The 27298-nt window shown below is 48.4% G+C and overlaps 1 protein-coding gene across 4 annotated transcripts in view; it reads left to right on the top strand.

Moving 5' to 3' along the window:
- PHACTR3 (phosphatase and actin regulator 3) overlaps positions 1–27298 on the top strand; it is a 1074680-nt gene that overhangs the window by 1031459 nt on the left and 15923 nt on the right. For all 4 annotated transcript variants that reach the window (XM_069651038.1, XM_069651037.1, XM_069651041.1 and 1 more), the window contains 2 exons: positions 9574–9635; positions 19778–19918. In XM_069651038.1, the coding sequence (XP_069507139.1) occupies positions 9574–9635; positions 19778–19918 (203 nt within the window). The remainder of the gene's footprint in view (positions 1–9573; positions 9636–19777; positions 19919–27298) is intronic.

Here is a 27298-nt window from a genome sequence, read left to right as displayed (position 1 = left end):
AGGCTCGCCTCTAGATATCTTCACACTAGGGTCAGGCACGCGAGGCTCCCCTCTAGATATCTTCACACGTGAGGCAAGCACACAAGGCTCCCCTCTAGATATCTTCACACGAGAGGCAAGCACGCGAGGCTCCCCTCTAGATATCTTCACACTAGGGGCAGGCACGCGAGGCTCCCCTCCAGATATCTTCACACGAGAGGCAGGCACACGAGGCTCCCCTCTAGATATCTTACGCGAGAGGCAGGCACGCGAGGCTCCCCTCTAGATATCTTCACACTAGGGGCAGGCACGCGAGACTCCCCTCTAGATAACTTGACACGAGAGGCAAGCACACGAGGCTCCCCTCTAGATATCTTCACACGAGAGGCAAGCACACGAGGCTCGCCTCTGGACATAAGGCTCTCGAGAATAACTGCCTAACACAGACCCACAATAAGCCTCTGCTTCTGAACTGCGCTCATCAACACAGCAGCAAAGCTGTCTTGCATTTTCCCTCAATCCCCACTAACCACCCCCAGCCTCCCTCACTTTCAGATCCTTTGGAGCAGCTAGGGGCCATGCCAATGGCAGCCGAGTGGGGTGCAAAACAACTTCAATTAAGATACACTTCCTTCCTTTTGATTTCCCTTCTCCCTTCATCTTCTCTCAGATTGTCTTTGTCTCTATCCTGCACGTCCTGTCCCACACATCCACTCCTCCCCCTCTACCCCACTCCTCCGACCTCTCTCAGCCTTGCAAGGCAAGGGTCTCCCCGGTCGTTCTGTTGCCCTGCCCGCCTCTCTTATTGCCTCTCCCATTGCATTTTCCCTCTATGCTTGCAGTGCCTCGTCGTTTCGTATCCAATGATTGTCTTCTCCTTGCCTATCTATGCCTTGTCTATCGCCCCCCATACCCGCTAATCACCCCCTGCCCGCACACATTTTAACATAACACCACACACCCTTCTTGTCGTGGGGCAACGCTAGCATTCAACCTAAGTGATGGCTTCGCTTGTGTTGTTGGTTGCTAACTGTACTGCCTGGCATTGTATGGCAGGAACTCTATAAATCAGAGTGAGATTGATTTATAAAGGTCGTGGGTCATGATGATGTTAGATCGGAAGGTACTGCTCCCCGTATTCTCCTCTTCTTGGCGCCCCGAAGTGGCGAGAGGGTTTGGCCTATACACCATCCTGCAGCCAGGCTGCACCTGTTTAAGAAGGGAATGCCTGCCCCCCGTCCGGAACCCATGCGGTATACCTACAAGCCCCCTCCTCACCCACGTGATGAGGCGCCAAAGCTCCGCCTGCCAGGCCCGGCATTGATTTGGGCCGAATACACAGTGCGGTCACGTTTCCCAGGCAGCGCAAGAGAGACATGCAGCGATATTTCACCAAAGGAGCCCGTGACTCGGTTGCTAAGCAGTGCGCGAGATGCGCAGTCCTAGTGTCCTTGCTGCAGAGTGTACACGACCATTTAAATGAGCACGGAGAACATATTATCATTCTAATGGTGTGGCGGTGCCTAGGAAACGCACAGGTCACTTGGAATGCTGCTTTCGTGCGCTCATGCGGCTGGCACTATTACCCTGCCTGCCTGCCTGCCGTTAGGGCACAATAGGCGCAGGCAGGTACCAGTCATGATGATGCAAGGGTGCACGACTCTACCGTAAGTCACGGTTGCGCTCAGTGAGGGCCGGGCGGCCGCGCTGCGCTGCGGCAATCACTGCGGCGAGCGTGCCGTACGCCGAGCGCCTGCTGCGGCCGCGTCCTTGCGCATGATGCGGCGTCGTGCTCAGCCGCCAGAGTTCCTGGAATGAGCTCTAACCATGGCAGGCGGCGACGGCCTTCGGTCGCGGCGAATCGTGAGGTAGAACATGGCACCCCCTCGTGCCCCCCCCCATACAGGCTGAGCGCCGGCCCGCAGGAATGTCCTGTGTTCCCGGGAAACATTCTTGTTTACTGCTGCCCACATGCCATTGACCGTAGGCACAATGGTTGGCCTTGTACGGTCTCTCCCGATAGCGACGCTATCCTCGTGCACAGTGAAACCACACTGCCAGTACGTAACCATCATGCCAGTGCTTTTGCACTGCCCCATGCCAAGTACTGCAAGGTGAAAGCACCTGCCAGTATACGACCCTCCTATGCCAGTGATCCTGGATAGATCTGTGCTCAGTACACAGTGTAGTGAGTCAAAGGGCAACATGATTAAAACATAGTTGCCTCAGTACTAGAACTCATGATCTGCGGAAAGACTGCCCTCTTGATCTGCTGCAAGACAGCCCCCCTTACCATGAGGCGGGGCTGTATCTGTTTATGCCTGCACATTTGCATGTGGCACACTAATATGTGTGTTACTTTAGGAAGAATGACACTTGCACTTTCGGTAATTAGCGCCCTGATGCCTGAGGGTTTGGTGCCCTCTCTCACGCCTGGACTATGCCAACACCCTATAGTTGGGTGCCCCTGTATCTCATCTTAAAATTCAAATGGGTCCAAAACACTGCAGCATGTCTCTTTCTTGCCCTAGGCCCCAGAGAACACATCACAACTGCCCTCCATGGCCTTCACTGGCTACCATCAGTCGTCGTTCCACATTCAAGACTATGTGCAACACACACCGTACTCTGCACAACACAGGCCGAGAATATTTACAACACAAGCTCACACCCTACAGAAATCTGAGATCAGGCACAGCTCTCCTCCTTGTCATCCCAACTGCTGAATCAATCAGAATAGGGGGATCCTCCTGTCCAAGCTTCCACCATATGGAACTCTATCCCTTTTAGAATCATCTGCATAGACAATCACACCGCCTTCCGGATGTCGCTCAAGTCCTGCCTCTTCGTTTCTGCATCTTGACTGAGCTAGTCCACCTCATGGGTGAACTATCACCCCCTGACGGCTAGGTAGGGGAATTCTAGGAGTCATGTGAGGAGACAACTAGACAGTACCAAGCACGCACAGAAGGATTGCAGTCAATCCGCTGTTATGATCTGCATTCCCTCAACGCAACTTCATATCAACCATGTCTCACTGGTACGTATCACACTCCATCTCAATGGAAGATGGCTGTATCCCTCCAGAGGAATCGCCTCCTACCTGCAGTCATCTGCAATAATCCACCCCTCGGACCCATAACGCACATCACCTCTAGCATTAGAATGCAGCAGAGTCACACAAAATAATTTGGTCTGGCTGGGCACATAATCAATCACTTTGACTTGCATACTTTCCTGACAGCCTATCACAGCACCCATCCACTGGCCAGATCTCCACGGGTCATTAGTAGGGACTTATCCACCCCTACATACCCTGGTGCTGGCTAAAATGCACATACACATTCTAACATTCTTCTATCAATTCTCATATCTCGTCCCTCCAAAAGCATAGACCCACAGCGCTTTGAGGCCATACCAATGGCATTAGGTGCTACACAAATGCCATATAACATAACATACACTGTGAGGGTCAGCCGTTAAAAGCCACTCAAGGAGCATAGAATGCAATAATAGAGGCAGCACTAGGCCTACCCACACTGGACAGTTTCCTGCCTCCTCTCATCACAGAGACGTGGCCAGGTCCCGAGCTATTCTTTGCTCTTCTAGGTTTGCATTGCTCCCTCCAACTCTACTGGGAGACTGTTTCATGGTCTCCATATTTGAGAAGAAAGTGCTCCTAATCTTCCCCCGCCTAACCCCACATTGTCCCCTCTGGTTCTTGGAAGGCTCTTCCAATGAGTAACAGAGCCAGCCCCTTACAGTTTTAAACTGATGCCTGCGCCACTGCCTTCTGAGTGGACACCAGCCTGAAGAAGGATCTGGGATGGAACAATCCCAGACAGCCACTACCCAAGCTACAGACAGCAATGAGAGCAACCTTAGCAGTCATCGTTGGGTTCATTGGTCCCACCAGTAGTTTAGAGCCAGGAACGAGTCGCTGTCATTGTACTGCATATTAGGGTTTCGAGTGACAGCTGAAGAACTGGACCGTGGCACGCTTGTCATGGCATAGAGCTGTAGGACCGGTGAAGAGAGTCGATTTGTCCCACCAGGCCTGCTCCACCTCCCACTCGGCTCGCTGAGCCTCTGAGATTCCTAACTGGGGCTGCCAGAATGGCTGCTAGGGCACACAAGCCTCCACAGGAACTAAAATCACAGGATGGGGGGTCACAGACAGCTGAAGAAACCACACAGACACAGTCTCTATGGAAAGATATGGCCACGTTTCATTTAACACTTCTAAATAATGAACACACCAAAGTATAAACGTCAAATTTGACCCTAAAAAGGTCAAATGCATAATCATCACAGTTGCATACCAAATCATATTTACAGTAGTTACTCCGAGTGACAGGCGGTCCCGGTGGAACCGCTCCCCTGGGTGATGTACCGCAATGAGGCCCTCCCTATGTTGTCGCGGACCTCACCGCCATACCCTATGTTGGGGGGGTGATGCCAGGCAGCACCCTTCTCTTGTCCATCACCTTTTGCCTCCTGCACCCCCCACCCCTATTTGGTCACCTCCTCGTTGGAACCCCGCCTGCCCGAAGCCACCCAGTGAGAGGCAGGCTGTGCCCTCCCCACTGCCCCTACCGGCCTCAGGGTCCCACCGGGAGTGTAAATCAATGACCACCTAGTCCACACCCACTTACCACAGGAACTTCGACCACCCGTTCGGGGTCCCCAGCTCATGTAGTGCATATTAATGCCATAAAGTTCTTAAATAGTAAGTCTGTTCCCTGGTTTGACAAGTGGACGCCATCGCGATGCAAATTCTGGTTTCCTCTGACTAGTTCATTGGCAATCGCCCTCAGCCACCCCCGGTCCCCTGCCAAACAGGCCAGTTCAATGAGCTTTCTTGCTGATCTGTTCAGGGGTCTCGCAGAACCCGGCCCTCCCCATCTTGTCCTTGGCATAATTTGTGACCAGGCGATCACGGCCCTCCGGCAACATCTGCCCAACCATCCAAAGAGTGAGACCAGAGCCACTTGCAGTTCTTTCTGCCACATGGGCAGCAGATAATTTTCCCCCCATGTGGCGGATAACCAAGTCCCGCTCGGGTAGCTGATGTGTGACCCTGTGTTTGGTCACGATGTCCCCTACTTCACTTACCCGGATTCCCCCTCTGCTGATCCAGTGGATTGCTAGTCCAAACTACTAGATTCCCTCGCTCTTTTTTTCCATCCACCTTATAAAGGAGTGTCCGATCACCCAGACCTCACGCACCAGCGGCATCCTCTACAGATAATAGAGATGTGTTATGCAAGGAAAACAATCTTTACATCCAATCGAACTGGTACAAGTAATCCAGAGCTTGAAAGGTCTCCCCTTCCCCCCTTACTGGACCTAGAGCCCTGCGGTGCTAGCAGGACAGGTGTGGTCTTATGTACCCCTTGTAGTCTTCGATCTCCATCTCCCTAGCTTCTTGATTTCATCTTCCTGGAGTCCGTATTTGGCCACTGTTGTCACGGCCCCTATGCAGAATAAATTTGAGGCAAACCCTAGTCCTCTCAAGCCTGCTGTTGCGATGCAGCTCTGGAAAATCATCCTGAACTGGAATTTGGAAGCACAAGACACGTCCTGGGGTCTGAAAAGTAGACACACCCCGCCCTCCTGCCCCTCCCTTAACGTGATAAAATCACTTGTGTGGCCACAGGACAAATAGTTCTGGCCCCATTGCCGGCCAGGTCAAGTATTGCCCCCTTCCCTTCCTGATCCATTTTGGATTTTCAGACATAAATTTGCACTAAGTTTACTCCTAGAATCAGACGACAGACAGGGCTAACCCTCCCCGCCCCCTTTGTCGGTTCTGGCGGCCCCCACTATTTCCCCCCAGCCTAAGTCCCCCCAAGAAGGCTGTGACAAAGGATGCCCTAAATAATGCCACCTCGTATGCATCCCTGCAAATCCCTTCCAATGCCCGTAGCATAAGTTCCAGTTCCTGGGGGTCGAGCATATGCCTTGAATCTTCCTTCTTGACCCCTAGCTAGCGCCATCCCGCCAGTGCTTTTTAAACCACAAAATCACCGGCTGGCCTTGCCACAGCGAGTATGCCTGCTACAAACCTAATGGCTGGCATCTCCCTTTTGCCACCCATGCTGAAGCCCCATAGACATATAAGTGCCCCAGTAATTAAGTTGTCACAGTGAAACAGATTGCCCTTCCCTCTTTCCCTTGAAAATTCCCTGTATTCCTGAAATGCTTTTTCATATGCTGTCTGTCTTCTTACCAGTGCCCCAGCGACCAGGTGTGCTAAGTCGGGGCACCAAAACTCTGGAAAGTGTCGGGGAATGGGGTCATCTTTATCTCTGCTTGGGGCAACCATCTCCAGAATTCCTGCATCTTAAAACAAGATAATGCGTCGGCAGCATTATTGAGCACCCCTAGGAGGTGCTTTGATTGAAAGTGCACCCACCTTTTTAAACACACCAGTAACAAATGTCTCAGCAGTCCAAGTATCATGGGGCAAGATGCCCTTTGATTGTTTATTGCCATCACCACTGACATGCTCTCTGACTATAAAACCACATGCTTACCCTGGAGGACTTCGCTCCTTATTGTTAGGGCTACCACTGTGGGTAATGACTCCACAAATGTGTTGTTCCTAGTCAGGCCACTGTGGAACAATGGCCCTGGGGTTACATGTGATTTTAACGAATGATTAATTAAAGAATGCATTGTTAACGAACGTAAATCAATTAAAAAGTGTCAATTTTATTATCATAAACTATCATCTTGTGCAGCAGCCCCTTGTGCCGGACAAGGTCGAATGCTTTGGCGATATCCAAGTGGACTTGATGATAAATCTGTGACTGATGGTATCCACCATTCTCAGCAGCTGATGGGTCCTTGCATGCTCCTTTCGGAATACAAACTGTTTATTTGCTAGTACATTTCTTTGGGGGGGGAAGTCGCTGAGGCGGGCGAATAGGACCTTCTCCAGGAGTTTTGAAACTCCGGAAAGCACTGCTCAATCTAGGCTCGCAGACCTCTATTTAGCGGCTCCATTTGGCGTTGTTGCCGTTCCCCTGCTAGTCCTCCCATTGTAATGGCTGGGGGCGCATCTCCACGACCCGAGCCAGTTCTAGGCGCCTCCCGTTCTGCCCACCCTGCGGCCCCTCCACCGTGGGAGGGGACCCGCCTCCATTCGCCTTCGCCCAAAGTCACTAAGTAAATGAGAATTGCAATTTGTGGAGGAGACTCTGAAAAAAATGATTGGTGTTATCGCTTTCTGCCCTTTGCATTGCTAAACACATATCCAACAATTCACACGGTTCAAAGGAGGGTTGATTTAAAATGTTGAAAAAGAAAAGAAAACGAACCTCGATTGTGAATTTGATTACATTAAAAAAGAAAATTCGCTGGAGAGGTCTGTGGTCGCTAATGCCCTCAACATAATAATTGAAATCACATGAAACCGCAGCCCCACAAGGCCGCGAAGGGTCTCAGTAGCTCTGTGCGGACTTGAGGAGGGTATCCCCCGCGGGTGAGCCACATGAGCCCCGTGTCGAGGAGATCCCCGGCTCGGATCTCAATTTAGCGCAGACTGCACCAGAAATAGCCTAATCTATTCATGCGTAGCACCCGAAGGCAGCCCCGCGTGCCGCCCACTCGGCATGGCTATTTATAGCTGCAGTGTGTAGGTGTTCGCATGGCAGGCAACAGTGTTAATCACCCCAAATAGTTATAGGCAGGCGAGCGAGGGAATGCTGGAGTGTGCAGTACCCAGCATCGAGCCGGTGTCCCCCCCTGCGGCATTCTTCACAAGCCGCGCACAGCGCGCGGCAAACGCACACACCAATGCCTACTCAGACAAGATTCCAGAATCAGGCCGTCCAAGTGCCTGGAGGGTGGACCTGCTGCGCCCATCTGGCTGTTTCACTCCCAGCAGGCGCCAACCATTCAATGTGCTCTTGGTGACACCTAGGATGTGCTATGAACGCTTGAAAACATGCAGCAAGCGTCGGTACAAACACAATTCTTATTAGCGCATGTGTGTCATTATTGACACTAAATGACACCAACAACATGTTTGAGGTTCTGTGTAACCGCCTAGTACATGGCCGAAAGAGCCAAATTGTTCGAATAACAGTCTGTAGGATTTGACTGCGGTTCAGAGGACGAAGCCTTATGGACATAGAAAGGTGCGTTATTCTGAGTTAATGCCTGCCCCAAGTAATTGCCTAAGTTGAAGCACCAATTATTACACCTGCCGAGGTCTGTAGGGCTGTTAGTGTTAAGCTGGTGAGTGCAGTGTAGACTGTTAGGCAGCTGCTGAGATAAGATAGACTGGGCCTGATTCACAGAAGCATTTTATAATGGTGCAATCCCATAGCATAGGCAAAAGCTCCGTGAATCAGGCCCATTTTGTTTCATAAAGTCGTGTTAACATATTAGAGCCGAGCATAAGAAGTGACCATTATGCTTTTTGTTGGCAGCAAAGCGTTTGGAACCCACAGTGGAACGAGCCGCCGAGTTTCATTCAGAATTGCGACACATACAGCAAGCAAGTCTGTGTGCACCTGAGCCCATGGGTGGCAACAGGGGTGCCCATTTCAGGCTATATGGCCGCAGACTGTTATATTGAAATATTTCACACGTATCTTCCCCTGAAGCCCCCTTGGACTGTTTATCTGGGGCAATACCAGGGTGAGGCACAGAGAGTGGAAAGAGGTGCACAATATCAGACATCACAGATGGCCTTGCTGCACAACACGTGTGAGGTGAGGTTTACAACTTGCTCATATACAATGGGGACAGTGTGCAGCAACACACCTCAGTTCATCCTTCTTCCCTGCGCGCACCGACTGCTTCAACAGACACATATGCCAACTTGAAGCCTGCGTTATTTTCTTACTCCTTTAAGTTAATTCTGCGGCACCAGGTTTAGCTGGAGGGCGGAGGAAGGTTTTGTGGAGGGCTTCGGAGGAGTAATTAGACGAGTCCTGCGAGCAGCCATATTCCACGGAACCACACTTGGGTCCTGCATGCCAGCCTTAGAAGCCACATTTTCAAATATTGTGAGCAGGCCTCCCTGTCGATGGATTCTGTTTGGGCCTTGTGCTTTAATGGCCGGACTCCCTACTGGTACTTTGCGTTACACCAAGTTCTCACAGTCCTGCCGACCCCCAACTACTCCCGGCTTTTTGGGTGAATGATACAGACTAAGGGCCTGATTCACAGAAGAGTTTATCATGACACCGAAAACGCTCTGTGAATAGACCCCAAGACTAAAGTGCCTCTTTAGAGAGGAGGTAACACAAGTCTAGGGTGATCTTGGATAGACTGTAACGTACTGCGAGGGTGTTTCTTTTTTTTTTTGCTGTGCCGGGAGCAGAAACTCGTTTGGTAAGGACTGTGACGCGGAAGATGAGTGACAAGCTTAGGCCAGGTGGGGGGATGGGGTGCATGGACAATGTGCATCCCATGCAGTATTCCCATTCACATTGCTGCATTACTGTCCAGAGTTAGGTGCAGAGAGCAACTCTTTCTTTGGCAATGCAATAACCCACTCAGCTGTCCTGTGCAGTAATGTGTGAATGTTCCCTACAGGCTGACACTCATCTCTGTGTTTGATTCTTCCTTCTGCAGAAAGAAACGACCAGACAGAGCAGGAGGAACGAAGGGAGATCAAACAGCGGCTAACACGTAAGGTAGGTCGGGGGTCAGAGGCCCCACTCCTTAGCTAGAACCGCTTTTTGAGAATGTGTATGAACACACAGTTCCCAGCTAGAACCGCCACTCGATGACTTGAGTTCATTTGCATGCATACTGCTAAGCTGTGCACCTAAGGTAGATGTCATCTTCTTGGGAAGCTGATGGCGCTCTGCTGACACCAACACCTTTTGCAGAGTAGTTTCCACTTGAAGCAGCATTTTGTTTACTTCCAACGTATTGGGATGGTTTTGGGTTCCCAGCAGGTTTGGCTTCTGAACTTGTATTCCCTGTACATAACCAGCAAGTTTAAAATGCCGGACCCCATACAGCAGTGTCGAAGTCCAGTCCTTAATTCCCAATCCACTCCATGTTTTCAGGATATTTACACAAAATACATCTGAATACATTTACTCCAAATTGAGCTTATTTGATTTGCATCGGCAGCCGTGTCGCTGGGGTGCTCAAGTGTATGGTGTTAGGGAGAATTCTCTGTTTAGGCTGAATTTCCTAACCTAGTGAGTCCCCCAGCAGCTTTGCTGGATTTCCAGAGTTTTTTTTTCTCCTGCCAAGAGTGAGACTCTTTTCCTTACACTCTTGGACATGATTTGAGGGGTTCCTTTGACTGTTAATGTGTTGTATGGGCTATGGGGTCTTTTACTCCATAGGGTATCATGTGTTTTTACTATGTGTGTTACACTGCACCCTCAGTACAGTGACACAGGGGTGTCATAGTGGCACCCCACCATAGACTCCATACCCGGGGACTGACTACTGTCTCCCAGGGCACGTAAAGTCACCATTGGCTTTACTAGTCCCAAATTATGAACATAAACCAGTACAAACCATCATATTGTGGACATACTGGTCCGGGCAATTCGATTGCCCCGGGGTCTGTTATTCGAGGGGGCACGTCTCCGTCCCCCCTGATCGAGTTTTGGCTGGTGGCAGTGGATACTACTTTTTATATTCGACCGCGAATATATCTCTATGGGATTTTTCCATTGTTCGAGGCTACCAACTTTAATTATTTAATTCCTATAGCCTCGAACATACCGCCGGGTTATTTATTTAATATTAATTCACCGGTTGGTATTTCTTGCCAGAACTCGATTCTAAAATGGCGTTTGTGTTCTCTTCTGTGACTCCAACCCAAGTCGAGCCCTTTGTTCCACCTTTTGGCGGGCTTCTCCACAAAAGCCTCCAAAAGTGGTGCCACTCTGTCTTGGTACCACAGGGGGTGTGGAAGGGGGTTTAGGCACCCTGGACTGAGTTGCCTTTTCAACTCAAGTCGCACTCTTGTGTGATTGGCCCAAGTGGTGAGCCGGCCGGCTCACCACTTAGCATGTTTGATTGACAGCTAGGCTGAATCAATGGGGGTTTCTTGCATAAAAGCATGGCTTTTGGGACTGGAACTTCCGAAGTCGCCACAGGACATGAGAATCCGAAGAGGGAGAAGCTGAGCCGACCTGCAACGACGACACCACCGGTGGAGCCCTGCTGAACCGTCTCACCACTTCCCGACGACAGAGGAGATGTTCTTGCCGGAGAGTCTCTTCCCCTTGAGCTGGTGGGGACAACCAGTTCGCTTTCCTGTTCGCCTACCAGGACGTCTAGTGGTCGAATTGCCCGTGCCAAGCACCCCGGCAACCGGATAGCCACTTACCACTGAACCGCGAAAGATAGGACAGCTCCTTGGAATCGAGAAACTCTGCAGCTGGTTTCTTCCCTGGCAGCACAACGACCTCCTGCTTTCCTCCCCGACGAGACCTTCTCTTCTGCCGGACAAAGCACAGACTCGCAACCGCTGCCAGGAACAACTGCCCCCTCTGGAGTGTTCTCACCATTTCAAGGTACTGTGTCCGCCTGACCTCCCTTTCTATAGATTGCTACAAGGTGACAGTAAATCCTTAACCTTCTAGACTGGGCTGGCCTCTTGACCATCTAACTGGTCCCTTTCTTTTGGTCCAACTTCTTTCTGAACCTTTTCGAGACTTTTGTGCACTTTTCAACCCTGTGACCATGAACACATTTCGTTCTGATCCTCTTAAAGTGGATCCGGCTTTCTGAACTCTAACTTCACGGTTTGATTATGCCTTCCTCTCCTGCTGTGTTCGTTTGAAAGTGTTGGGATCTGTTTCAATTTATGCTCTGCCTTTCTCTCCCTTTTAAACCGAATTATTAGAGTGCCATCTGCGTTAAGCGCTCACCGCTGTCTGAAAATAAGTGGTGCTTTACTTAAGACTTGTCTAATATTCTTTTAAGGGAGTGTATATACTTCAGTGACCGTGTTTTTGAACTTGCTTGATATTAGTGCCAGTGTGTTTTCATAGATGTGTTTTTAAATAAATAATTATATATCTTTTACACCAAAGCTCTGGTCAGTGTTTGCTTGTTCTACTGTGTTTGACTGACCTTTTGTGTATGCTCTGTATACTGCCTAACTCTTCTTGAGAGAAGTCTGACTGCTCAGCCACAGCTACCAGGTAAATCTGGGTGGTGCAGACTGCTACCAATTGGGTTTACTGCTAACTCCTGTAGTCCTAAACATTTTGCAGTGGTCCCTAAGGGAACTGCACAGGTTTCTGCCTAACATATGTGGGTGTGGGTATCGGTATGCATCAATGTTAGTTTCATCATATAACACAAGGCCTTGCATTAACAGACATCAACGCATGGCTCTCTCTGTAAGGCTTCAGCGTTTGCAAAATAGTGTGCGTTAGAACAGTCTACTGTGTAACACTAGAATGCATGCCCTCCCTTACGTGCGGGCCCGCTTTGAGGACATAGCTAGCAGCTTAGATTAAAAGCCAAGCCACCGCACGTGTAACTGCTGAACCCATATGCATGCATATTTGTACAATTTGCCGAACCCATACCCTCACCCAGAATAATTTGGCTCACACATTTTTTGCCTATTGTTGGCAATAAAAAAAAGGCCATAGGTTTTATTGTACAGTTATGGTTATGCAAATAAAAATAATCACATATCATAAGATAGTAACAATACTTTTGGGCACCGGGCCTTGGGGTTACCCCCTCTGGCCCGTGCCCGCCTTCTCATGTCCCACGACTTGTTGTGGGCACCGTACAGTACCCTGCACTTCTTTTCCTTTGTCCTTCTCCCTTATTTGTAGGGTGGGAGGGTTTTGTGGTAAAGAAGCAAAGGTTTGGAAGGCACCGAGTAAACAGTGCACCTCTTGTGTGTTTGGGTACCCATTCAGGGTCCACAAAATAATTGTGTTTTCTCAGAGCATGCTGCTCTGTATTTATAAGACCCAGGGGAGCCCTGGGTCTTTGATATGTATAGTAGTGGGGGTTGTTAAGTTCCAGCCCCTGGCCGGATGGCCGACTATCTGGCCCGCTGGGGGGGCAGGTCTTTGAACCTGATCCCTGCCTGCCTTTTGGTTTCCTTAGGTGCTTAGAACCTTGTTGCACGAAGGAAGGGTGAGGTGATTGCTCACACCTCACCCTTCCTCAGTATTGTGCTGTACAGACTGCATGTCTCTTCGACTAGGGGGGAGGAGAGGAGCAGTGAGGGGGGAGAGGCTGGGCTGCCCCTCTCCGGGCCTGCTGATGGTAACAGCAGTTACCTTGCCTCGCTATGTGAGGCACTGCAGCATTGCCCAGACCTTTCTCCCTAGCGTGTTCACCCACACTCTCTGCTCAGAGCAGTATGTAAGGTGAGGAACATCACTGGTCATCTTCTGCGGTCATTTTGGTAATGTTAGCCCAAAGCCTCTTCCCTTCACTCGGTGTGGGAGCACTTACACCTTCTGGGTGCTATGAGGTAATGAGGCAGGGTAGTATGTATGTGCTCCGGCCCTAGTGCTGTGTCACAGGAGTGTCTCTATTTTTCGGAATCCTATTCCACACCGCAGAGACTGCATATAGAGTCTCTTTAGGGAAATCGCCAATCGCCTTCACCGATGAACGCTGTCCTAGAAGCAACCACTGTTTGGTATCTGGAACCAGTTCAGAACATTCAAGCCTGGGCACTTTCTTCCTCCCAGAATTAAGTTGCCTGGGTCCACATAAAGCCTCCAACCTTTACCGGTGACTATCCTAGGTTTCTTTTTACGAAGTAGTTAGACACATGATTTACCTGATTGGCAGGAGTGCATATAAGAATGACGGCCTGTACCAGAGCAGGACCAAAAACCTACTTAAGATTTTTGGAATCCACAGCGGTGGCACTGCACAACCAGTGGGCCCACCTTCAGAGCCCAATTACCCAGAATGGAAGCACGGACATCGCCCCCCTCCTGTTATAGGGCAATCCCTCGTACAGAAAACTTATAATACAACATAGAGCAAACATATCATCTCATGCAGGCGAAGTCTCCGTTGCTAGAAACCAGTGCTAATGTGTTGCACAGACGCTCTCGATTCAGTGCATGCTCAGTGCTGGTGCACTCTCCACTGAAGGCTAGCCCTGACTCAGGATGCACTCCATTTCACCGAAAGCAGATCACAATCTGTTCTGTACATTAACGCACGAATAGAACCAAGGACATTGTAAAACATTTTCATGATGTCTGCGCCCCAATACATGCTAGCATTGACATTGTAGAACACTTTTGTAATGGTACCCACAAAAAATGCAAGCACTGCAAATGTAAAGCACATGTTCCTGAGGTCACATCCACAGTGTATGTCAGCATGACCCTGTAAAACTCGTTTTCATGCTGCCTGGGTCTTTATTTATTGGATATTTGTAAGGCGCTTATACAACAAATGGTGTTTCAAGGTGCCACAACACAAAAAGGGGGATTGGGGAAACAAGGGAGAAAGATGACAATAATGGTCCTACACGGCCTTGTGACATTTGGATCGTGCAAGTGCAGTAACAAGAAGTGCGGGGGGGTGGGAGGCTGCCGGTCTGTGCGAAATGCTAGTGCAGGGTAAAGCAGAGAGAGTGTAAGTGATAGAGTGGGGGTTTGAGGAGGGGGGAAGAGGGCCACGGGGACTAGGTAAGTGATATCGGGAGGCCAAGACGGCAAGTACCAGGGATTGCAGGGGGTGGGGTCCACATGCTAAGTGCGATGTGAGGGTGACCTGGATCGGGATGGGGTTGGATAGTTCCCTGTAAAACTAAGAGGGAACCAGGCAGCCAGTCACTGGCAGACAGGGATGTTAGCAGGGGAGTGGGAAGGAAGAAGCAAAAAGGAGGGGCTTGAGGTGCTTCCGGAACATAACGAGATCCGGCTCAAGACTGAGAGAGGCAGCAAGACCATTCCAGAGGGAGGCTCCTGTGGAGGAGAGCGTTCTAACCCCCAATCTCTACATAGAGAAGCGTCTGATCTGCAGAGAGTTGGAGCTAAAAGACCAAAGGGATCTAGCAGGGAGGTATTTAGGGAGAGTGAGTTGGATGTAGCAGGGTCCGAGGCCCCAGAAAGCCTTGTGGGTGATGCAAAGGGTCTTGAACTTTATCCTAGAAGCAACCAGAAGCCAGTGGAGAGATTTTGGGGCTAGAGAGATGCAGTCCATGGGTTTGAGACCAAGGATACATCTTGCAATCCTATTCTGGATTAGTTGAAGGGGGCGAAGGGAGGATAAAGAAAGATTGAGGAAGAGGCTGTTCCAGTTCTCCAGCCTAGAGATGACCAGAGCTCTGGAGAGATTGAGTTTCTGGGGGAAGGGGAGGAAAGGGAGAATGCCTCTGGGGAGGTGCAGCTGATAGTGGGCCTTCTTGGCAATGTGTGCGATGTGAGGAGAGAAGGAGAGAGAGAGAGAGAGAGGAGTCAAAGATGACACCAAGGTTTTTTGCCTCACAAGAGGGGGAGGGGAGGGGACCCATAGAGGGCGGCCACAGGGTAGGTGGGAAGGGGGGATCTGGGGTCCCAATGAAAGGATATCAGTCTTACTGGCATTAAGGCAGAGGTCATTGGCAGTACACCATGCCTGAATAACAGACAGTCAGGCATGAGAGAGAAGAAAGAGGAGGCAGTAGTGGGAAGCTGGAAGGACATCTGTGTGTCGTCTGCATAACATTGGAAGTGAGGAGAGAAGGAGGATATCAGGTGGGCAAGAGGAGAAAGGTGGATGTTAAAGAGCCACAGCGAGAGGCTAGAGCCTTGGGGGATGCTGCTGGTGGAGAGTGTGATAAGGGAGAGAAAAGGGCCCAGTTGAACCTGGGAAGGTCGGTCAGAGAGGAATGAGGTCAACCAGTCCAGTGCCAGGCCCGTGATGGCAAGGTTGTCACAGAACCGATTTGTCAGGGTGGCACGATTGACGGTGTTGAAGGTAGAGGAAAGATCAAGAAGGATAAGAACCAATGAAATGTTGGAATCGAGATTTGAGAGCACGTCTTCACAGGTGTTTGTGGAGACAACCAACAGATTCAGTGTTTTGGAGCAGTTGGGAGATAACCAGCTTCTCTAGGAGTTTGTCCAGGAAGGGGGTAATGGATATAGGCCGGTAGCTAGCCTGGCAGGAGGGGTGGGCAGAGGACTTTTTGAGGAGAGGATGCACAAGGGAGTACTTGATGTGGGAAGGAGCCAGTGGCTAAGGAGTGATTACAGAAATCGCCAAGGTTGGCGCAAGGGAGGCAACATTGTCCTTGATAGTTCTGGAGAAGCAGGGGGAGCACCTGTTTGGAGGAGACTTTCATAGAGAGGGCTTTTTTCATCTGTTTATATAGCTCTTGTCTAGCAACCTCACCCGGTGCTATGGGCGAGAAAGAGGAGAGGAGGAGAGAAGAGGAGGAAGGGCCCAGGTGAGTCACGAGAACTGGGAAGGGAGGAGAGAGGGGAGTAGAGGAGCGTGAGGACAGGACGTCCTGATTTTTGAGTAAGAGGTGGGAGGCCAGTCAAGTACAGAGGGTCAGGGATGGCAGGGGAGAAGTGGAGATTGCAGCAGGCTTGGCGAGTTCCTTGCACATTTTAAACAGTTTGTCATATTGTCAGTGGCCCGAGAGATGCAGGCTTGGATGTGGGCCCTCTTCTTCGAGAAGATGAAGAGTCTGTATTGCCTTTGGAGCAGGCGGCAGGCCAGTATGTTGGAGGATTTGCCTGAGACCCACCACTTCCGCTCAGCAATTCTGCACTCAGAGAGACTAGGTCGGCTTCATACAATGTGTTGCGCTTGAGGCAGGCTTCATGCAGATCCTCATGACAGGGGCAAGGATGTCCAGGGTGTTGGTGATGGAGAGGTGAAGATTAGCAGGGGCAGAGACAGTGCGATAGTTCGTGTCAGGAGTGGGAGGGGCAATGAAAGTGGTGGCAAAAGCAGCAACTGACACTCGCTTCATCAGTGAAATGATGGAGAAGGAGACTGGCAGGGCAAGTAGAGGCTTAGCCAGGGCACCTAAGACATCCAGGTGACGGGACGGGTGAGCATGGTCAGACCAGGAGAGATGTGTAGTGAGAGGGTTGGAGATGGGGATGTCTGCTGAGATGAGAGCATCCAAGGTATGTCCGGCTGAGTGCGTCGGACCAGAGGGATGAATGGTGAGGGAAAGAAAGTCACAGAGGCTGCAGAGGAGTCCAGTGGCCGAATCAGGAGTCAAGGTGAATATTGAAGTCTCGGAGGAGAAGTTTGGAGAAGGCAGCAAGAAGAGAAGAAGTGAGATCAGACCACTCAGAGAGGAAGTGGGAGACTGAACCACGAGTCCTGTAGATGGTGGTGAGAGTCAAGGAGAGATTTGGAGAGACACCAAGGCTGCAGACAAGGCATTCAAAGGAAAAGTAGGTCAGAGTGGGAATGATAGTAGCATCGACCCATTTAAGGAAGATCAATGCCACTCTGCTTCCAGGCCGGTTAGGCCTGGGCTTAGAGAGGATCTTGTAACCCTCAGGGAGGGGTGTGTCAAAAGCAGTGACATAGCTGGCAGTGAACCACATCTCAGTGAGAGCGGAGCGTCATGGCCAAAGTCTTCAAGAAGGGGACAGATGTCAGAGGAGTGTTTACCGGCAGAGCGAGAGTTGAGGGTGGCTAGCTTAAGCTGGTTGCCACCTTTTGAAGGGCTTCCGAGGAGGGGTACATGGATGTGGTACACCCGTCAGTGGTGGCGAAGGGGTCAGGGGGTGGCAGAAGGAGGAGAGGCAGGAGAAGGGAGGAAGGGAGGAAGTTGATGTGTGACGGAAGACGCTTGTGAAGAAGGAGGAGGTTGGGTTGAGAGCCCTGGGCGACAGTGTCATTCTGGTAGACATTAATGATATATAGGATTGGAAGTATGCCAAAAGTACTTCCCATCTGGTACTGCCATTAATGGGCAAACAAGAGAAAAGGGAGAGGACTGAGACCATATAGGGAGTCGATAGGTCCGGAGAGGGAGCGACAAAGAGGATGTCAGTGACAGTCTGTGTGGAAAAAGCTTTGAAGTAGGTGTAAGCAATTGGCAGGCCTGAGTTGGAGACCAGGCGATCTTTCTTGAACTTTCGAATAGCTGATAGAGTAGTAGTTAGAGTAAATAGGGGAGATGGTGAGCACCATGGAGTGAGAGTGCAGAGAGAGATGGAAGGGCACGATGCCTAGGCGGCCTAGCAGCAAGACCGGTGCAGAAAAATCAGCTGCACAACGTCACATAGGTCACCGACATGGGTATTTCGCTGCTCCAGCAGCTGAGGGGGGAGGAAGGTGACTCAGGAGGCATGAACACTTCGCCGGAGTACGAGGAAAGAGTCCACTCATCAATGAGAGCACATTTGACAGACATTCCAAATATGACAGTATTGCCATTGTAAAAAAAACTGTAATGATGGTGTCCCACACTATATGCCAACACTTCCATTGTAAAGCACATGTTAGTACACAACAGGCATCATTATTTGCCACCATTCCTTTACAAAACAATTCTTCATGCTGCCTGTGCTCAAATATACACCAGCTTTGCCACTGAAAAACACTATCCTGATGGTGCCTACAATATAAGCCAACACTGCCACACTTAAGGACAGGGTCATGGTGCCTGTGTCCACAATATATGCCAGCATTTTCCTGTAAAACACACACCTTCCACAGGTGAACACTCACGAATACATGCACACAAACACACTCATTCAAACTCTCCACCCGCACAAACACATCTAAACTCTCTTGCCCGCTTTTTCTTTCTTTTTTTTGTTAAACATACCTTTTCCGCTGATGGGGTGATGCTAGGGTCCTCTCTCCCAGCCCTCAGGTCCGAACTCCTCAGGGGGCTGGAAGGTTACGTCATACATCACAAGATGGCTAGCTTCGGCCTCTGGCTTTCTTCCCTCCCAGGCAGAATGATCCCTAAGCCCCTAAGACTACTGCTTCTCAGGGAGCATTGTGCTTCTACTCAGTTGCAGCCTTCACTTACAGCTCTGGACTACGTTGTACCTGGGAAGTCAGGAGGATGTATTGCTAGGAAAGGCAGCACTCCTGCATTCTCCTCCTGAAAAAACCCAACCAATCGCATGAAGGGAGAGGGGTAGAGGCTCACCAGGAAGAGAGACTGGCTCAAGGGCTCTGTGATCGCCCCACTTAAACCCCACCCCCCCAGGCTCCACCACTGGATATTATAGCCTGGATCAAGGGTCTTCATGTCATTTCGTATCTATGTTAGCTATCTTAGAGACAACAAACACTGGTGATATCTCAACTTACAGGTTGGTTGAAAAGATCTCTTATGAACTGGGTGTTGGAGTTGGGAGGGATTGGTCGGAGAACACATATAACAGCTGGAAAGTGTTCAGGGATTGAGACGCTTGAGGCAAGCAATAACTTGTGCACGAGAGAATGAATACAACCTTCGGAAATTGCTCCTCACCAGAACACACTAGTGGCACTCACAATCCAGCTGGGTTGGTGGTATGAACCGAATTGGCATATAGATTGTGACGTGAAGGGAGGGCGAAAGTACATGGTTCTTGGACGCACTAGTTTATAAATCAGACAATGTTTTAGGCACCTACCCACCTCTCGCTCCAAAATCTCTTTTCATATTCTCATGCACAATAGCCCAAACCCCTTCATAAAATCAATAATCACATTTCACGAGCTAAGACAACAGTGCCTAAAGTATGAAAAGTGTTCTATGCCCTCAGAATATATTGTCTCTTAATTGGTATTTGTGCTAGCACTGTGATACTATTTTTTCCAATCATCTAGCGTTCTATAAATGCACTAGAATAAATACATGCATTTTTGTTTTTGTCCCCAATTCTTTTTACAGCTGAATCAGAGGCCGACAGTTGACGAGCTTCGAGACAGAAAAATCCTCATTCGGTTCAGCGACTATGTGGAGGTGGCAAAAGCACAGGACTATGACAGGCGGGCAGACAAGCCATGGACAAGGTTATCGGCAGCCGATAAGGTAACCGAGCCCTTCAGTGTGGATGCAGAGTACGTCCAAGCTTGGTCCTGTGCATGCTGGAACCTGAAACCATTTACAGAAGGAAATCATGCCCACTCCAAAGGCTCAGCAGATATGTGTAGACCATAGCTACCAGACCAGTCATGTTTGCCCTTTTTCTGACTACTCAGCACACACAGCCCCTGCGGCCACCAGCTTCACCTATGCAGTGTTGTCTTTCGCAGGCAATTAATAACACTTTTTTTGCTAGGACGTTGTTAATTTCATTCATTGCCCAGTGCCGGCCCTAGGATTTGTGGAGCCCTGGGCGGCAAAAGATGTGTGCAGCCCCCCTAATTTGCATAGATAGTCACATTAGTGATATCACAGAATGAGTCTTCAGTACGCAAAGGTATCATGGGAAGTTAAATGATGTTGCAATCTGTAAGGTAGTAGACAAACACTGTGACTCCCAGTATATGAATTGTCAATATAAACATTGGCCTATGTGGCAATATCAGGAGTGAGGCATTTTTTTGAAGTAGCACACTGCTGAATACCTTGTGTAGACTTCTGATTTTGACAGATAAGGCATAGTGTGGTAAAGTTGCAGAGCACTCACTTTGGTTAAGCGGAGAAGGCAGGATTTCAGAGCAGTCTGCAATCCCGGAACTTGGAACACATCTTTTCCCAGATGTAATTGATAGATACCTGTTTGCAAAAGGTCTTTTGAACTTTGGTTTAAAAACATTATCTGTGGACGGCATTGCAAACATGGTGATTGTGTTTTGCCAACTGAAACCAACTGCTGTTTTTGCAGCTGTTTCATGATTGTTTTTATCTTTATTGTGTGTATATTTTGGCATATTGTTCAAATTAGCAATATGATTTTATTTCAGAAGCTACAGTTAAGGATGATTTTGACGGTCAAAAAAATAATAGCAACAACTACGTTTATCAGTTACTGCTCACTACAAAATGAGAAGGTAGCCTAATATACCCCCTGAACCTTGATTGGAGGGGGGGTGGCGGGGGGGGGGGGGGGGTGAGCCGGCCAAAACTTTTCATTGGGTGCAAAATAGCAGGGGATCCTATAGCAGAAAGTTGCAAAGGCAAATGATTAGGTTGGGAGACTGTTGCTGTGATGTTATACGTTTAGACCTTCCTGAAAATCATGTCTTCTTTCCTATTTCCACTGCAACAGCCCATAGATATCCAAGGGCTTTGTGCACTTTCTACAAATGTAAAAAATAAAGGAATAAATAAACGTGCTGTAAAATGTGGTGTTTTGACATGGGGATGAGTATGGCTCCCGTGCTTCACTCAGTGTGGGAACATTCGCCCCATAGCAAAAGCCGGCACCCAAGAATATACGCAGAGTAAGTGAACAGATCTTAAACTGAAAGATACACATTTAGTATTCAACAACATAAAAATAACCAGAGAGGACATGTTTTATTAAATACACTGGCCAGGTATAAAAGGTGCTCACATTTTTAATCCAGCAAATTTGTAGTGAAACATTTCCTAGAAAACATAATCCCAATACGAGAAAGTACTTTGATGATCATATGCGTCTTGTGGGTAAGTGTCTGCATTGAAAACATGACAACCTGGGTGAAATCCTCGTAGCCAAATCCTTGAGCAAGCTTGCAGACCTAAAAAAAAACACCCAAGGGGGTTTCTTCGGCCCTCTGAAAAAAGTTACGCTGTACACCCACATATATCCTTTTACTTGGGCCCTGAAAAGCAGCACATGGCCACAATCAGGGAAAAATAACTGCACCAATCTCCTGTATTGCAACCTCTTGCCCCATACTGGCCAAATATTTAGGACTCGCTTCCCCTCTCATCATTTCCCCTCCTCGACCCTACATATGGGTTTCAACAATACTCTGCTTTATAAAGATGACTTCAAAAGTACACATACAATAGTAAGGTACCCACTGAAATATATAAATCATTACAGAAATATGTGAAGCAAATAGTGTACAATTGTGGCATTAGTCCCCCATCTTGACTGGGCTACTACAAATACCAAAATGCATTTCTGCAAAATAAATTGACTTTGGTTTTTGAAAATACATTTTCAAGACTTAACAACAACATGTAATGTGTGAAAAGGTTACCTCATTGTGTTTCATTGTTAGAAAAATGCAGGGTTCATATATGATGTGATGATACCAAAAATCAACTTTTTGGTGCGTTAAATATGAACACCTGAAAATAATGTAGCAAATGTTAATCTGTTTTGTTTTATGTATTGTAATTGACCTGGAGGCATCTAACTGGTGATTTGTGTGTGCTTTCAGAATGAAAATGACCATTTGCATTTCTTAAAACAGAAACGTTACAAACATCTCAAAAACAATGTTCTCTTAAATGGGCCATCATTTGTAAATCACCCCTACTTTAATGCGCTACTTGAAGAAAGAAAGTGACAGTAGTCATTAAGGGGCCTTCAGCTACTGATGGGCCTCTGAGAACTGGTGTCTCTCTAGAGGGCCGCTACAACCACAAGTCCCGGGGCTATAGCCCCGTCAGCCCCCTCCAACCCCCCCTCCCTCCCCAGCAATGCCTCTGCTGGGAGGCGACACGTTGGCTTCACCCGAGCTTAGTACATAGAAGCTGCACAGCAGTTCAGGCAGACACTGGTGCCTTGCGGGGCCCCTCTGACAGCAGGTCCTCTGGAACACTGCACAGACTGCCATGCCTCGGGCGGTTCTGAACACTGCCTTTTAGCAAAAACCGATACACTGGAGTCCCAGGTCTATTCTCGTCTCATAATTTCTCGGGTCGCCCTCTTGTTCCACGTTGGCTGTGCTTAAGAGTAACAGGCCTCCATTATGTCTGCATACCATTCCTCTATCCCTTGTGAACACGCTTGAGCTGCTCCCTAGGGAACTTGCACTTTACACCATTCTCCACGTAAGTGACTGTCTCTGGTAAGACTCTATGGGCCTGATTTATAAAAGCGGGTTTGAATGGGAAAAACCCATTCAAACATGCTTTGTAAATCAGGCCCTATTTGTCTTTATCCGTCTGGGGATGTGGCCTCCGTTACCAGACACAGTATTTAATTTGCTACCAAATCAAAGATTTATACGATCATAGCTTTAGATAACATGTTGGGAAAGGAACTCATGCTATTTTATGCGTCAACAATTCAAACTCATTTCCTTTTTTTGGGAAGCCAAAGCAGCAACATGCTTAACAATGTGCCAAGACAAGCACCGGCAAAGTCAACAGTTTTGGCTTTTACGTATGCATGGGGTAGGCATTTTCCAGGTCCTGTCATAATGCTGGCAAAGGGTGTTAGTGCTGGGGCATGATAAGACATTGCCTTGCAAATACATATCTAATGCCCAGAGTTAGCAATCCTACTAACACCCGGCTCTTGTGAAAGTGAATGCAGAAGCACCGGAAATGGTTAGACAGGGTAATTCTTGTAATCCTGGCTGTATCTTGGTACCCACTACCCGGCCAACATACACAGGGACGCCTGCACCTGGTTAAGGCGTTTGATTAGGGAATTTTTGGTTACCCTCGGTTGTTTGGTATATTCTCTTGTGATGGCATGGCATCTCGTTACTCTGGATAGCCATAAAATCAATGAAATGTCTTCTTGAAAACAAACTGTTCTTCAGTAAGTGGAAGAAAACTGCCGAGGCTCCTCAACTCGAAGTCACACTTTTAAAAACCAGTGTAATTTTAGGAAGGCTTTGACTTCCTGTCTTCTATGTTTTTTTAGGTCGCTTGGCTTAAAACAGCCCTAAAATGGCTTAATTGAGGCATTGTCTACATTAACCAAGCCTTCGTTTTGGTTACCTATTTTTCAGTCCTCCAATATGAAAAAGCCCAATATCACTTTCTGGCTTTGTGACGCATGGCTGACCAACCAATCCGCACTTTTCCATAGGTTTTTGGCTGCCCAAATTCACAACCCTTCATTTGACCCAATTCAATGAACTTGACGCCTCTTACAGTTCATCATCTTCCACGTTTTCTAAGCAATCATATGAAAAATCGTGTTATCGCAAGCATGGAAGGTTGGGTGCAGGAGCAGGAGGTGTGGCAGTTAGGATTTGTCAGTTGGGGAATTGTGGCTAGCTGAGGTGGCTGGCGCTGGCCTGCGTGCGGTCCTTAACTTACTTACTTAGTGTACTTTCTTTCATTGCCACAAGTGGTGACGAGGATCCACTTCATGTGGGGCCTGCACTGGTGTGGTGAATGCTGGCGTGTAAAAGGTGGCCTTATTGACGCCAACCCTCCAACAGAGTGGAAGTAAGCTGGAGGATGCGGTGAGAGTTTCGGGAGGTGGTGCCCTGTAATCCCGTCATGAATGAGGTGGAGGGCAGTGGGTGTGTAACAGCATTTCAGTATCTTTTACTAAATACAGTGAGGTGAACTCTGACCACGCAAAGTGTAGAGTAGAAGGCTGCGTTAGTAGTCAATGCCTTAGGTTTGGAAGGAGATGATGTTTTCCACTATTTGCCTGTAGTACATGTCCAGGATGAAGAGACAGATTATATATATATATATATATACACACACACACACACACACACACACAGAGGCTGTACTGCGCATGAGGAAGCACTATGATTTGCAATCCAATGTGATTTTTGGAAAAGCACCACTTGTATACTTGCAGTGGAGTAACTTTGCTGGAAAAGTTCGAGGGGACATGACATCTGAAGAAAATGTGCTCCAGCCATATGAATGGGGACAAAATGGTGTGCCATGAAAGTTGGGGGGGACAAACACCCCTGTCCCCCCCTAAAATTACGCCCATGTATGCTTACCAGCAACGATGAGATGAATCTGTGGAGGAATAACTTGCGGCACGCAGAATATTGGCAACTGATTGTGAGTTTGGACAACTTATTGATCAGCATTTGAGGGACCAAACTGTGGTGCGTTGCAACAGTAAAAGAATCCAGGAAAGACTGTTGAGTTGTAGGGATCTCACCTTGGACCACGCAGTGTACATAGCAAAAGGCATGGAAGTGTCTGCCAGTGTAATGAAAGCTTTGGATAAGCATGTTGGTGGGAGTCTATCGTGTTCCTATGTCAACGAGAGACCAGCAAAGATGTTGTGAAGAGTGGGAGCTTCATTTGTCAAAAGAGGAGGAAGAGTCACTGTATATGATTCAAGGGAGTGCTATCGTTGTGGCAATGTAAGGCACATAGCATCCTGTGGCAGGCAGAGAGTGCAGCACTTGTAGACGTGTAGGACATTTTGCAAAGACATGCCGATGGGGAAGAGGAGGTCGGTTGAACCTTGCAGCAGGAAGTGATGCAGAAGATGACAGTAATGGCTAACACATTGTGGTGATGGTCAGCATAAATACTGAAATCACTGTTAGGGAGAATTCTCATAAATGGCTGATTTCCCTTATCTACTGAGTCCCTCAGCAGCTTTGCTGGATTTCTAGGATTTTTTTTTCACCTGTTAAGAGTGTGAGCCTTTTTCCCCACTCTTACATGTGTTTTGCTATGTGTACTCCTACTTTTTGTGTGATCTTGGACACTAGAGACTCACCTACTCCATAGCACCATATTCTTCCATGTGTGTTACACAGCACCTTCAGTGCAGTGACACAGGGTTGTCTTTTAGACTTCCCACTGACTCCATTTTCTGGGGCTGACTACTGTCCCCCAGAAGGGATAAAGTTGCCATTAACTTTATTTACTCACTTCTACTACAGATCCAGTACACCCCATCTTCCGTGGAGTATTGGAAAGGGTTAATTCTTATCCCTTTTTGTCGTTTCCGGCTGGGTTTATTCGCCATTTCTTTTTGTAAATGTCTTTCTCTTGTTTTACTCTACGCGCCAAACCAGATTTTGTCCCTTTGTTCATCGCCTTTTCGCGGGCTTCAACACAGAAGCCCTCCTTTAGGTGCCTGAGAGTCTGGGTAGGCAGGATGTGAGGGAGGGGTTTTAGGACCCCTACCATGGGTTCCCTTGGTAACCTAAGTCACACTCCTGTTTGATTGGCTGGGGACTGTCCTTGCCAGGACAGCCACCCTGCTGTGTGATTGAAAGCCAGGCTGTATGAATGCGGGAAAACTGCATAAAAATCATGTCTCTGGGACTGGAGGAGCGGAGTCGCCACTGGAACGAAAGAACCTATGAGGAACTGACGGAAGAGGACCCCTGCAACTACTGAACCGCCCGGTGAAGCCCTGCTGCAGGTCCGAATCTTCAGAATTCGACGACAGAGAAGATCCTCCAGGAAACATCTTCCCTTGAGCTGGTGGGACCAACCAGTTCACCCAAACTGCAAGCCAGGACCCCTCCTCTGGTCGAATTCGCTTTACAGAGCTACAGTGGGCCGGATAGCCAGGAAGGTCAGACCCTGCTTGGGTTTTAAGGAGTGCACCTTTTATTCGTTGCTTGGCTCTGTTGCTGGTTTCTTCCCTGGGTAGTGCAGGATCCTCCAGTCTTCCTACTTCTGATCAGTCTGACAGTCGCTTCAGGAATCGTGAGCCTGCAGGAACTACCAGGAACTTCTGCCTCAGCTACAGCTCCCTCTCCGTTTTAAGGTACTGTGCAAATCTGGTTGTTCGTTTCGTTCAGCCGCGGTGAAAGTGTTTGAAATCTTTCACCAATCCGAGGGCGTGCCCTTCTCTTCACTTTGAACTAACTTTTCTACCAACCAACTTTGTCCGGAAACCGTGCCACGAACTTTCCCGGGAACTACACTGAACTGTATTATCTTGAGCAAAAGTCTTTTGAACCATTGAGTTTGTCCTTAAGCCTATTCTATCTGATTATATCATTGTAGTCTCTCTTGTTCGATTGCCCTGAGTACTTACCTGTTTGTGTGATTCAATTTCTGTTAACTTCTGTCTTTCCCTCCCTTTTAAATTGCTGGAGTGCCATTTTGCTCCCACTTCATTTTTTGAGCTTAACATGTCTGGCATTTAAGGGAAGCGGTGTGGTGTATTAAGAGTGTGATTTTTAGACTGCTTATAATAGTGTAATGTTACATAACTGAAGAGTGAAATAAAGGTATATTCTTTTACTTGAAAACCTTGAGTCAGTGTTTGCCTGAATCATAGTAATTGCTGGCCTTTGTGTAACTATTTGATACTGCTCACTTACTTTTGAGATAAGCTTGGCTGCTCAGCCACTGCTACCACTTTAACTGTGTAGTACAGGCTTGTACCAAAGGTGAAATTGTACTGTCATTTGTAGTCTTAATTGTGTGTGGTGTTCCCAAAAGGTACTGCATATAATTCAGGCCTAACAATCACTAAGGGCAACAGATTACCACGCTGTAAGGTGAAGATTAACGGCAAGTGTGTCAACTTGTTTGCAGACTCTGGTGCTACTGTTGGCATAATATCACTAGAAATGTACATGTCAAAGTTTGGTCAAGTGGGTCTGATGA

Source organism: Ambystoma mexicanum, chromosome 3p (assembly GCF_040938575.1).
Source record: "Ambystoma mexicanum isolate Mex_15411 chromosome 3p, UKY_AmexF1_1, whole genome shotgun sequence".
In the NCBI taxonomy this organism is placed as follows: domain Eukaryota; kingdom Metazoa; phylum Chordata; class Amphibia; order Caudata; family Ambystomatidae; genus Ambystoma; species Ambystoma mexicanum.
Note: the sequence above shows the minus strand (reverse complement) of the source record. Positions and strands in the feature narration are given on the sequence as shown.